Below are 13,747 nucleotides of genomic sequence, written 5' to 3' on the forward strand. Positions count from 1 at the left end.
TAATGGATATTTTACAAAAATAAAACAACAGTAAAAACAGCCAGACAACTGCTACATCTCATGTCTTATGGTGCCTTAGAGTTTACAAAACTTTCACATTCATGACAGTAAGACTGGGCACTGTGCTATTGATTTTATTTTACAAATAAGAAAACAGGCTTAGAATGGTCAAATCATTTAATTTAACCCAGATCTCTTGACCCTCTAGTTTTACGATGAGATTTGAACACAAATTTGCCCAATTGTCCCTCTATCCCCCCAAAAATCTTACTGCTATCCTCTGGCTTCAAAAGGGTAAGGGAAAAGGGGAGACTCAGTTCCTGCTGAGGGCACCTCATCAGGGCATGACTTTCTAAGAATGTGTCTGCCCCATGTGCTTAGCAATCACATTTTCACTTTATAAAAGTTAGCTCTGAGAGCTCTCCTAGACAGCGATCCTCTCAAGAAATTCTGTTCGGATGTGCATTGGGCTAATAAGAAAAGACATAGGCAGTTTTAGCTGTAGAAGAATTAGACCATGAATAAATGCCTTTGATTTTTTTAATGTGCCCTCTCCCTTCCAGACAGTTGCGCTTTCAGATGTGCATAAGACTAAAATAAAAGCTATAGATACCTTAAGCCAGGGAAGAATTAGGAGGTGATAAATGCCTGCCTCTTGCCTTACATGACTGAATGAGCCCATGTACATTAGAGCTTAATTCTTGGAGAGATAGTTGGCTTGATTCTGTTCTCTAATCCCAGTGGATGTCCTTACAACCGTCTGTTTTGCAAATCCATGTCATTGTTCAGACTGGCAGCCAGTCTGAAAGGTAGATCATGTGCATCCCTCTGCCCAAAGCCCTGCAGTTCTCTTCATGTCTTTGCTCAAATTATGCAACCTCCCTCCAATAACATATACAAAACTCTGCTGGCTGGGCGCCGTGGTTCACGCCTGTAATCCCAACACTTTGCAAGGCCGAGGCAGGTGGATCACTTGAGATCAGGAGTTCGAGACCAGCCTAATCCAACATGGTGAAACCCCGTCTCTACTAAAAATACAAAAATTAGCCAGGTGTGGTTGTGGGCACCTGTAACCCCGGCTACTCAGGAGGTTGAGGCAGGAGAATTGCTTGAACCTGGGAAGCAGAGGTTGTAGTGATCTGAGATCGTGTCACTGCACTACAGCCTGGGTGACAGAGTAAGACTCCATTAAAAAAAAAAACAAACTGTGCTGTATGTTCATATGGGCTCCTCAAATATATACAGAAGTATTTTTCTCCACCTTGTTCTGCTCTGCTTTTTCATGTTCATATTGCACTTATCACCTTCTAACAATTTCCTTATTTATTATACATATTGTTTATTTTGTCTCCATCCAACTGTCCCCCACCCTACCCACTCATTCAGTGCCTAGAACCGTACCTGGTACAGAGTAGGCACTACATAAATATTATCAAATGCATGAATGAATAAATACCCTGAATGGGTGCATCAAACAAGGCATCAAGATACTTTCTGGCAGCAAAAGAGGGTGTGTACAACTACAAAACCACACACTTGAAAGGGGCAAAGTTACATTTTCTTTGGAAATAGTCTATACTCCAGACCTGCTTCAAAACATGGCAATTATGAGTGCAGGCTTTTTAGTCGGACCAACCTGGATTTGAATTGCATGTACATGTAACAACTTTAAACTTCAATTTCCTCTTATGTAAAATGGGATTTTAATGATGGTATCTACTTGTAGGGCTATTATGATAATTAAATGAGATTCAGTATGTTGAGCACTTAGTACAGTGCTTAGCACATAGAAAGCTCTCAGTTGGTAACCAATTATTATTAATACTAACAAAATTTTAATATGTAGATACATGGGTGTGCCTACATCTATTCTTATACAGGTAGTTATGTACACTCATTGAAAATACATTATTCTGTAATTCTTATTGCAGTAACTGAGTTTTCGTGGCTCATAAAAATTGGGCCTTGTTGTGGATGAAATAGTAAAGAGACACTACTGTGACTTCCCGTAATACACTCCTCTGCACAAACCCAGTTTAACAATGCACTTTTTGACCTAGATGGCTGTTTTCTCCTTAAGCTTTTACTGTGTTTTTATTTTTTCACCCATCTGTCCATTTGTAGATAGATGTGTCTCTCTACAAATAGCCAGCTGTGTTCCACCCAGCCAGCTGTGAAGAAAGATCAGGAGCTATTTAAACACAATTCTTGCTTTGCCTTTAATTTGAGTTAGGAGGGAAAAATCAAAAGAATGAATGTCCCGAGTAACAAACGTATAGAACATGAACCTTTGAAAAATAAAAAATAAAAAAATCTCACTTACATGTGTTTATTTCATTCAGCTCAGTCAGAAATAATATGGGATGTGGATTCTTACCTGCTTCCTTCAAATTAGCCAATCTCAAAATCCAAAATGGGTTTCTGAATTATATCTGGGTCTCTCCAGGTATTTTCTGGAATAATATTGCTTTATATGTAGGAAAGGTATGCAAATATTCAATGTCTACTTTGGGTTTTAAACTAATTTTACACTTTTCTCAGGGAAAAAAAAAAAAAGGCATAGTGCAAAAGTTATTTCAGATGTGGAGTTATGTAAGCCCTTCAACACATTCCCAAAGGTGCCAGTCTTATCCTTGTAACCAGTTTCAGAGCATTTTAGGTGTTCAGCATAATTTGCACCCTGATTGCAGTACTTTCACTGAGGCCGAGCTTCTTTTTTTTATCATTTTTTTTCCTTACCTTGAAACCAGTTTGCCATTTCAAAGTAAAAAGGAACCACTGCCAAAATGTGATGGTGTTTTATCCTCTACCTAAATTATAACCTTCTTTCAAATATTTACTCCATTTTATGGGTCCCGGTTTGATCATGGATGGAGGCAAGTGCATCCTTAAAGAAATAAAAGTTGAGTCTGCGTTTTCTAGAGAACTTTTAAAACTTCACATTTGAGCACGGTGTTTCTTCCTGACATTAATTGGGCAGCAAATTAACTTTCCCTTCCCTTTCTGTTTTGTTTTCTGCTTCCAGTGACAGTGGTGCTGTTTGCAGCTCTGAGGCGGCAGCGAAAAAAAGAGCCTTTGATCATTTCCAAAGAGGACATCAGAGATAACATTGTCAGTTACAACGACGAAGGTGGTGGAGAGGAGGACACCCAGGCTTTTGATATCGGCACCCTGAGGAATCCTGAAGCCATAGAGGACAACAAATTACGAAGGGACATTGTGCCTGAAGCCCTTTTTCTACCCCGACGGACTCCAACAGCTCGCGACAACACCGATGTCAGAGATTTCATTAACCAAAGGTTAAAGGAAAATGACACGGATCCCACTGCCCCGCCATACGACTCCTTGGCCACTTACGCCTATGAAGGCACTGGCTCCGTGGCAGATTCCCTGAGCTCGCTGGAGTCAGTGACCACGGATGGAGATCAAGACTATGATTACCTTAGTGACTGGGGACCTCGATTCAAAAAGCTTGCAGATATGTATGGAGGAGTGGACAGTGACAAAGACTCCTAATCTGTTGCCTTTTTCATTTTCCAATACGACACCGAAATATGTGAAGTGGCTATTTCTTTCTATTTATCCACTACTCCGTGAAGGGTTCTCTGTTCTACCCGTTCCAAAAGCCAATGGCTGCAGTCCCTGTGGATCCAATGTTAGAGACTTTTTTCTAGTACACTTTTATGAGCTTCCAAGGGGCCAATTTTTATTTTTTAGTGCATCCAGTTAACCAAGTCAGCCCAACAGGCAGGTGCCGGAGGGGAGGACAGGGAACAGTATATCCACTTGTTCTCAGGGCAATGTGCCCACTTACGCTGGCCTGGTGTTTTACTACACTCCATGTCAGGTCAGCCAACTGCCCTAACTGTACATTTCACAGGCTAATGGATAAAGGACTGTGCTTTACAGATAAAAATATCATCACAGTAAAAGAAATGAGGGCATATGGGCTCACAAGGAGATAAACTACATAGGGGTGTTTATTTGTGTCACAAAGAATTTAAAATAACACTCGCCCATCCTATTTGTTCTTCCAGAACTTTCTCTGGCATCAACTACTATTCAAAACCTCAAATCCACCCATATGTTAAAATGCTCATTACTCTTAAAGAATAGAAGCAAATTAAACGGTAACATCCAAAAACAACCACAAACCTAGTACGACTTCATTCCTTCCACTAACTCATAGTTTGTTATATCCTAGACTAGACATGCGAAAGTTTGCCTTTGTACCATATAAAGGGGGAGGGAAATAGCTAATAATGTTAACAAAGGAAATATATTTTAGCATACATTAAAAGTTTTGGCCACCACATGTATCACGGGTCACTTGAAATTCTTTCAGCTATCAGTAGGCTAACGCCAAAATTGTCTAAAAATTCTTGAAAGAATTTTCCTGAGACAAATTTTAACTTCTTGTCTATAGTTGTCAGTATCATTCCACTATACTGTACATGAAAGTAGCAGTGTGAAGTACAATAATTCAGATTCTTCATATCCTTCTTACACGACTAAGTTGAATTAGTAAAGTTAGATTAAATAAAACTTAAATCTCACTCTAGGAGTTCAGTGGAGAGGTTAGAGCCAGCCACACTTGAACCTAATACCCTGCCCTTGACATCTGGAAACCTCTACATATTTATATAACTTGATACATTTGGATAAACAACATTGAGATTATGATGAAAACCTACATATTCCATGTTTGGAAGACCTTTGCAAAGGGAAAATTGGATTCCCTTAAACAAAAGTGTTTAAGATTGTAATTAAAATGATAGTTGATTTTCAAAAGCAGTAATTTTTTTCATTGTTTTTAACTTTGCTTTCATGACCACCCTGCCATCCTTGACTTTGAACTAATGATAAAGTAATGGTCTCAAACTATGACAGAAAAGTAATGTAAAATCCATCCAATCTATTATTTCTCTAATTATGCAATTAGCCTCATAGTTATTATCCAGAGGACCCAATTGAACTGAACTAATCCTTCTGGCAGATTCAAATCGTTTATTTCACATGGCTGTTCTAATGGCATTTATCATTAGAATCTTACCTTGTGCAGTCATCAGAAATTCCAGTGTACTATAATGAAAACATCCTTGTTTCAAAAACCTAAAAGACAGGCTCTGTATATATATACACTTAAGAATATGCTGACTTCACTTATTAGTCTTAGGGATTTATTTTCAATTAATATTAATTTTCTATGAATAATTTTAGTGTCATTTCCATTTGGGGATGTTGTCATATCAGTACATATTTTCTGTTTGGAAACACACTGTTGTTTAGTTAAGTTTTAAATAGGCATATTACCCAAGAAGTAAAGATGGAAACTTTAAAAGAAGAGAAATGTAGTATTTTGGGTTACCTGATTAGAGTGAAAATTTTGTACAACCATATTATTCCTTGTGTCTTCTGAATGGTTTCCAATTTTATAATGGACTGCCCTATATAGTAACAAGTATTTCATGCTTGAGCTATTTCCTGCTTTCAGGGTTTTCTTTTTTTCTAGTTCTTCATACACACACGCACGTGCGCACACGCGCGCGCTAATGCAAACAAAAGGCTATGTGAGGTCTTCACTCTAATGAATTGATATGTATCATAGTCACAGGTAAGTGTTGAAAAAAACTTAGTAAAGTTAGAAGCTAGTTATTCATAGCAATAGAACAGCACCTTAATCACACGATTTACTGTAAAATTAAAGAGGTCTCTATCCTTATGTTTCATGTCATGTAACAAATTGAATCAAGGAAGATAGTCCTGTAAAAAGAAAGGTATCATCTGAAGTTGAGGATTGACACTAGCAATTTCCAATGTTTAAGGGTAAGGTCTGCGTTCTCCTAATAAGTGAAAGGAAGTAGTTCTATAGTGGAATATCTGAGATGTAATTGGCAAGGTCTTTTATCCCTCCCTGAAGATGACACAGCATACCAAGAACAGGTTAATGTGACTACTTATGGAAATAACTTTAATCTCTCATCACAAAAGCTGACGATGAAGTAAATTTATAGGAAATTGGATAATTTGAGACTGGGGCTAAATATTTAGTACCAGGATATTGTAAGTATCAAGTTGGAGTGACATTTTCCTATAATTCAGATTCTTTGACATTGTGGAACCAGTAAGAGCCATAGTTCCATCATTCTCCAGCTTCGTCTCACTTCCTTCCCACCTCACCTGAGTATCAGGTCAAACATCAGTGCATGCGCAGGTTTTGGTTTTTTTTTTAATTGCTATGTCCCAGGCAACATGAAAGATTACTGGAGAAAAAAATAATTTTCAGCTCAGTTTTTTCATTGTCTGTTTCCTAATTTTAGATGTTGGTGATGGGAAAGATGGAAGGAGAGTGGGAAGAAGTAAAATTTTAATATTTGTTTCAATCACTGAGAAACGAAAATTCATTAAACATAACCAGATTGCTTTTGTGGGTTGTTTCAAGGACATTGAGAGCTTTCTGATGATATATTTTTACCGTCTATTCAAAAGCAAGAGTTCCTTTAAACTACTAAGATGTTCCCTAGAATAAGCTGAATTTTAAAAAAACATTAAGCCATTGTTTAAAGCCCCTTCACTTCCTGGCCACTTTCTTCTGAAAGGTCTAAAAAACAGTTGTGCCCAAATAAATAAATAAACCAAACGGGAAAGAAGCAAATATTATTCCATAGAACCACAAGAGAGGGAATCTGGGCACAGTAAATAGATGTTTCTTTCAGCACTTTCCTGCCTTTACAGTTTGGGTCCATAAAGGGATGTTCAGCAATGAAATTACTCCCTTTTCAGATGGAACAAAACCTGCCCATTTAATTTTAACTCAGTTTAACATGTGGTTTAGTTTTTATTTTCAGCTCCCAAAAAGTTGTGCAGAAAGTACTTAAAAATTGAATCTGTATCTTAGAGGCATCCAAATTTTATGAATCCAAATTAACTTTAGAATGTTTCCATTACTTTCACTTTTACGTACATAGATTTTCAGTGTCCTGATTGGCTGAACAATATTTCACATCAAATGCTTTGCCTGGTAATAGATATCCCATTGGGGATAATGGTGTGTAAACTATGACTTGGACAATTCTGTATACTCAAGCACCATAAAAAGTATGCAGTTGAAAAGAAAGATCAAAGTTGATTCCTGGGTGCAATATTCCTGATAAATATTTACATCAGGTACTCATCCTTATCAGCTAAATTCATTTTCACCAGGAACAGACCGCCAAATAAATTACTTTATCCTAATAACTAGTTTTGAAGCAGTGTAATTACCCTGGAAAAAGGCTCTAAAAAGTCATGATTCCCCCACTATTTTGAAATGTATCCTCTAACAAGGATCATTTTAGTGTAATCTTAATTTTTATGTTTTATCAAGATGAAATCTTGTCTGAATTGTGACATTATAAAAGGGGACTCAAAATCCAAGCAGTCTACTGTGTTTAAATTAACACCACAACCTTCCTTATCAGATTATAAGCGTAGAAAAATTAACACTTGGCATGTGAATCTTCAGGAAAATGAGCTATTTCCTAAGCTCCAACAAGCAGCTTCCTTTTCCAGAGAATATAGAATTATACTATGGTCTCCTTAAATGTTCAGTAGCTCTTACGGTCACAACATTTTTAATCTCCCTATGGCATCTTTATGGAATAATTTTCTAAAGGGATAATTCTCTACTAAAAATATCAGACCCCGACCATATTTAATGTGGAGAGCAATACCCTCTTAGAAAGAAAATACATTGACTCATACACTTGTTAAAAGTTAATAAAGAAATAGCTCATTTTTAAAGCCAGAAGTTTACGGTCTCTGCATCGTCAATTTAATTTAAGCATTGCTGAGACAATCTTTAATCTACTCCCCTTTTTGTAATACCTTATTTATGGTGCATTTTCATTTTTATTTGGGGGAAACATTAGCCCAACAGAGCCGGCAGATGAAAGTGTTGAAAAGAGGTCAAATGGAAACAAAGGCTCTTACCCGCTGTATTTCAGACAGGACTGAGGCACTTAGCCGAGGAGCCACTGGGTTATTAGATTAATTTCAAAAGAGCTTTTACAAGTTGCTTAATTCCATTTATTTTCAAAAACCCATGAACCACAAACTCAAATTTCTCCTCAAATGGGGTTAATTTGACAAATGAGGCATGGACCCAGCTTTGTGCAAAAAGCATTCCACGCTAATGAGATCTTGGTCTTTCTTGTGAGTCTACGCTATTCATGTAAATATGTCTGGAGGCACCTTCTCTAAGCTTTTAGTTTTCTATGATCTATTAGTTTAGTGTTTATTAAAGAATCAAATGTATAGAATTACTAGGCATTCGGGGGGAGTGCTGTGCAGCAAATGTAAAACTGATCTCCTTGAAAGAAACGTAGGAACGCTTCAAACCCACTGTACTGCTTGGTTTGAGATTATTTTCATTGCTTTGAGAGTGAACTGCATAAGAGTAGGCCTTATAATAAATGCTATGTGCGTCTTCAGTAGTACCAGGCTAAAGCAATTTGGCATTCTCCCACTGTGATTTGTGATTTTTAAACCCAGAAAATAAAAGCATTTTGGTATTGATTGTTTTTAATTAAAAATACTTCCAAGTATAAATTGAAACGGATGCCACCCTTGAAGATTTACTGGCGGGAATGCTCAGCTCTTGTCGTTTTCTTAGTATCGTTCATGTCTTTGGCAACAAGAACACCTAACAAAAGCAAGCAATGCTCAGTTCCCATCAACATTTCTAGTTAGGGGGATTCTCATAACCTCGCAGTTTACCTGAGAAAGCTTTCTGTGTTACAAGAATGGAGTATTAACTTTTAGCTCAGTGTGGCCGGGCCTTTTGTTGCAGTCAAATGGCAAATACGCATTCCTTGAAATGGCTTCTTTTATTTTGTTTTGTTTTCTTCGACTTATAAATTTCAAAAGAATGCAATTTAAAAACTGATTTCTCACAAAGAGTAAATATGCCTTTTGCAAATCAATTTTTGTAACAAGTTATTTATATGATATTACTTAATAAACTGGTTTTTTTCTAACTTGTTTTTTTTTCAATTCTCTCAAACCATTGTTTGTAATTACAGTTTTTTTAAATATACATGCTGACATACTTTATCTTTCTGAACCTGCTGTTTTAACCTCTCAGAGAGCTAACAAAAGCTGACTTATTGTACAATAATTAGCTTGTAAACAGTAGTTTTTCCCAGCCAGCAATATATATCATTGGCACTGCCCTGCACACTTCTTACTGCGGGGACATCAAGAATTCTACTATTATTTATGGAATTGCTTTATTGAGAAGAAAGCTGTTTATCTTCATGGTAATTGCTTTAGATTAAAAAAAAAAAAAAAGGACAGTTCTATATTTTTGCCCCTCCCAAACCTCCATCCATTATTTCACTCCCATAAAAACAATTGTCTCTGGGTCTCTGATTTAAAAAAAAAAAAAAAGATAAAACAGCAGTCAGATCTGAGGAACATAAAAATAAAACCCTTCCAGCATTCTGATACTATGAGTAAATAAAATGTTTTTAGCATATTTACAGCTGTAATATTTTATATGCATGCTCTTTTTTAAGCTGCCTTCTATTTCTACAGGGGCCATTTCATAATTTTTTTAACTGTGAGAATTCATAGCTTTGCAAAGAAGATTTTCATTTATTCATTTGTTCCATATGTATTAGGCGCTCCACTGTGTGCCGCCAAATATTTGACAGTAAGTCAGATTGGTGTACTTTGCTTCCTCTCCAGAAGCTCGTGGTCTGGGAGAAAGAAATATGATAGGCTCATCACCACAGTACACACTAGAAGGTGCTGTGGAGACATCTCATGAGAGAGACTGATGAAAGTGTCCTTAGGAGAGAGAAACTGTTTCTGCCCGGGTAGAGGGGTGTGGGGGAGGCTTAGGAATCAGTAGGATTGAGATAAAGTGAGATAAGAAATCAAAAAGAATAACAGGGGAAAGAGAAAAGAGATTTTAAGCCATGTCACTGGTCTCCGCTGACGTCCTTGAAAGGGACTAGTCTTGGAAACATCACATGACGTCAGAACACAAGGATCACGAATGCCAAAGAAAATGACATTTGTTGTTTTGCTTTTGCTTTTGTTTTTGTTTTTGTTTTGCCATTTAAAGTTAACTTAGAAACAGAAACCCACAGAAGGGAATGATGCAATTAGAAATACACTTTTTGAAGAACATGTACATTGTCCAGTAGTATGCACAGTGCTCCACAGCCAAGTCCCTCCCCACACTACCCCACCCTGGCCCCAACTCCACAACACCCCCAGGATTATGGTACCCCTGAGGCGACGACAGAACAAATGATGTCTGCAGGATTCTAGAAAACTTCCCTTACCTAATGGTAAGGCAGACAGGGAGTGCAATGTGAGGTCTCAGACCTGCAAACATTGAGATAGAGTAAGCTTTTTCCCATTACCTGAACAAACCACTTCCCATAAAAATTATATATTAGGGTAATTAACCTGGCGGTGGCAGCAGACAAAATCCAACATCTCTATAAAGTGTGTTCCTCACGCTTGTGAAATTCAGGGAGTTTGTAGATCTTTCTCCCCCAGTAGCAATGCCCTCTGGAGCACACTGCCTGCAAGGTGACCCTGACAAGGAGAATTCAGTCACATGGCCCCAAACTAACTAGGAAGAGGCAGGGAAATGTAGACAAGCACAGGTGTATCCACTGAGCACTAAGAGCTTGTGCCACATATAGCCTCAGATCCACCCTGTCGATCTTGCAATATCTTTCACAAATTCCCTCCAATTTCAGTCACCATAATAAACTACATTCCATAATAATCATGAGGGTGTTATTAAGGGAGAAGGCAGGAAGTCGTTCACAAATTCAACCTTCAAGTTAGAAACCATTTTAAGAGGTGTTTGTCCACCATCCCTGACTCCAATGCCCCTGGCAGACATTGCCAATCAACTGACATTTTTTCATGGATCGCCTAGATATAACCCTAGAATCCCTAAACGGAAGACCCCAAGCAGCCACCAATGGCAGCGTAATGTGACCTATGTGCCATCCCAACCCTAAGAGATGACGTTTTGAGGGTAAAAAATTTGTTTTCTTTCATTCTAAGTTTCGTTGACCACTCACCACCAACATTTGCAAAGAGCATTCTGGTCTTGTGATTGCCAAAAGTTTGGAATAATTGAAGAAGCTAAAAAGCCGTGGCATACATCTTGATAATAAATCTGAACCATGAAGTAGGTATCTCTTTGCACAATTCAGGCATTAATTTCAGCTTGGTTGAGACATCTCCCTTCAGCGATACTCCTGAACTTTTATATTCATTCTACCAAAAATCATTTGAGAACCTACTCTGAGCCAGGCACAGACCAAGGTGATAGGGATTCAGAGTTAAACAGGACACACACTATTTTGTGCACTCTCTTCCATCAAGGACTGCCATGGTTTCATATCCTGTCATAAATCTTAATTCACCTGACTAAACATTTTGTACTGAATTACATCCTGATTTTTTAGAGTACCTTTCTAGGTTTCATTTTCCTGAATTCAGTACTTTTCCAAATATGCTATGAATAGATACAGCTCTTTAAAAGAAGTGGATTGTCTCCTACCTCTCTCTACAATATACTTATTCGTTTCTTAAAATGTCCTTCTTGACATATTAGATCATCTTATTGCTTCCTGGGCCATTTGGTCCCCAAACCTTAACTTTTAATGGCGAATAATGTCATGTTTGCACACTGGTTTTTTAAAAAGCCTCCTTATAGTCAGTAAAGGATAGGTTTTATTAAAGCTTTTCACTTTGCTTAGCTGCCTGATAATAATGTCTTACTTTTATACAGCACTTTAGAATAACTATATCTATATTACTTAATATAACTCTCACGAAAGCTCTGTACAATAGGTTCTAACATTCACAAAGAAAGTGGGGTCATTTGCCTTTAGGTCCCCATCACAGGAATTCGAATTAAACTCACTTCTTTTAACTCAGACTCTGCGATCTGCCATCAAGCCCCACATTTTTCCCTTTGAATGCATAGTCCAATCCTACCCATTTGTGAGAATATTTATTGGGAGAAAAAAGGATGCTTTTTTTCCTTTATACAGATTCAGATGATATCGGACACTGCTGATGGCTGCAGCCTCAAAGATATTCCTCTCCATAAGATCAGTCCAAAGCCTCTGTGAAGAAAAAAGAGCCTGAAAAGCAAACTTCTACTATTAACCCCAATTACCTAGCTGATTCCTATTATAAAAACAGAGCAGTATTCCTAAGGAAGAATATCCCCAAGACACATAAAATTCCACCCAAGACTACAAAAGCTCTAATTGCTTTTATAAGAACAAGCTGGACACTGTTGAAACTGCAAATATCAGATTGTAGTGCGCCTCTGTAGGGTGGGAAAGCTCTGTGAAAGGAGAGAGAAAACGAGAGGAATTAGGACTCCCTGTCTCTCCTTAGGTGATTTAGACTCTGACTGAAGGAGTGGTTGTAGGGGAAGAAGGGAGCCTTGCTCTGTCCCTGAGCAGTCATAGAATCCACTTCTTCTCCCCAGTAATCCCCAAAAAAACCCAGCTGCTCAGGTAGGTGGGAGTCTGGGTGACAGAAAAGCAGTTACAAATCTTTGTTTCCAAACTAGAAGACACATACTTGCCTAATTTTTCTGTAACTGAACTTAATTTCTGTGTTAAACCTTGGTGCCTCTGAGGAGCAGAAACTCAACTTTAGTCATATAGGGTTTCTTTCCACAATTGTCACTGATATTACAGGTAAGTTCTAAGGGACTAAGGTGATGTCAAGGGTTGAAACTTGGAAGAAGAAGAGACATGGTCAAAGCTTACAGCTAATCTGCTAAGAGAGCTAGAAGGAGGAGATAGATTCCAGAAAAAAATATGGTAATTCTTTATCTTAACCCTCCCTGTCTGTAATGGGTGAGACCATTACAAAATGAGAAGACAGAAGTTTATTGATCAGAAATTTGTTTATGTTATTGCCATTTTTTTTCTTATTCTCAGGTCAGGATCAAAAGCGTAAGAAAGACACATGATTCTTTTCTGACTTACGGATTTGGCAGAGATTCAGAAACAGCTGAGAGTTATCTCAGAATGCCTCTATTTCCAATTTAATGCTAATTTATGACAATGTCTTCTTATGTTTTACTACCTCAAGCATTATTAAACGTATTCAGTTATAGTATTAAAATATATTAAATAGTATATTAATGATTGAGCTCGTTTTCTAAAATTTTTGAACATCTCTTATGTGATAAGTACTTTATCTACTTTATGTGAAAAATATATTGTCTTGGCCGGGCACGGTGGCTCACGCCTGTAATCCCAGCACTTTGGGAGGCCCAGGCAGGTGGATCACGAGGACAGGAGATTGAGACTATTCTGGCTAACACAGTGAAACCCCGTCTCTACTAAAAATACAAAAAAATTAGCCGGGTATGGTGGCGCCTGTAGTCCCAGCTACTCGGGAGGCTGAGGTAGGGGAATGGCGTGAACCCGGGAGGCGCCGAGATCACCCACTGCACTCCAGCCTGGGCGACAGAGCGAGACTCCGTCTCAAAAAAAAGAAAAAGAAAAGAAAAAGAAACATATATTCTGTCTTTATCATAAATCAAGAAGAAAATGACAAAGTTTTTTTTATTTACGAATACATTTACGTAAAAATCCTACAGTTACAAAAGTTAAATCACAATTAAATATATATTTAGTAAGTAATTTGTACTGAAAACAATAAATGTGTTAAATACAGATTGTTCAGCTCCCTTTTG

At 37.7% G+C, this 13,747-nt stretch overlaps 1 protein-coding gene across 2 annotated transcripts in view; it reads left to right on the forward strand.

Annotated features, from left to right (window-relative positions):
* The window catches only part of CDH6 (cadherin 6), a 140,651-nt gene extending 131,634 nt beyond the window's left edge, over positions 1-9,017 (forward strand). For both annotated transcript variants that reach the window (XM_003899539.5, XM_017959464.3), the window contains exon 12: positions 3,026-9,017. In XM_003899539.5, the coding sequence (XP_003899588.3) occupies positions 3,026-3,516 (491 nt within the window). In that variant the 3' untranslated portion in view covers positions 3,517-9,017. The remainder of the gene's footprint in view (positions 1-3,025) is intronic.
* Positions 9,018-13,747: the final 4,730 nt, after the last annotated feature.

This window comes from Papio anubis, chromosome 5 (genome assembly GCF_008728515.1).
Source record: "Papio anubis isolate 15944 chromosome 5, Panubis1.0, whole genome shotgun sequence".
Taxonomy (NCBI): Eukaryota; Metazoa; Chordata; class Mammalia; order Primates; family Cercopithecidae; genus Papio; species Papio anubis.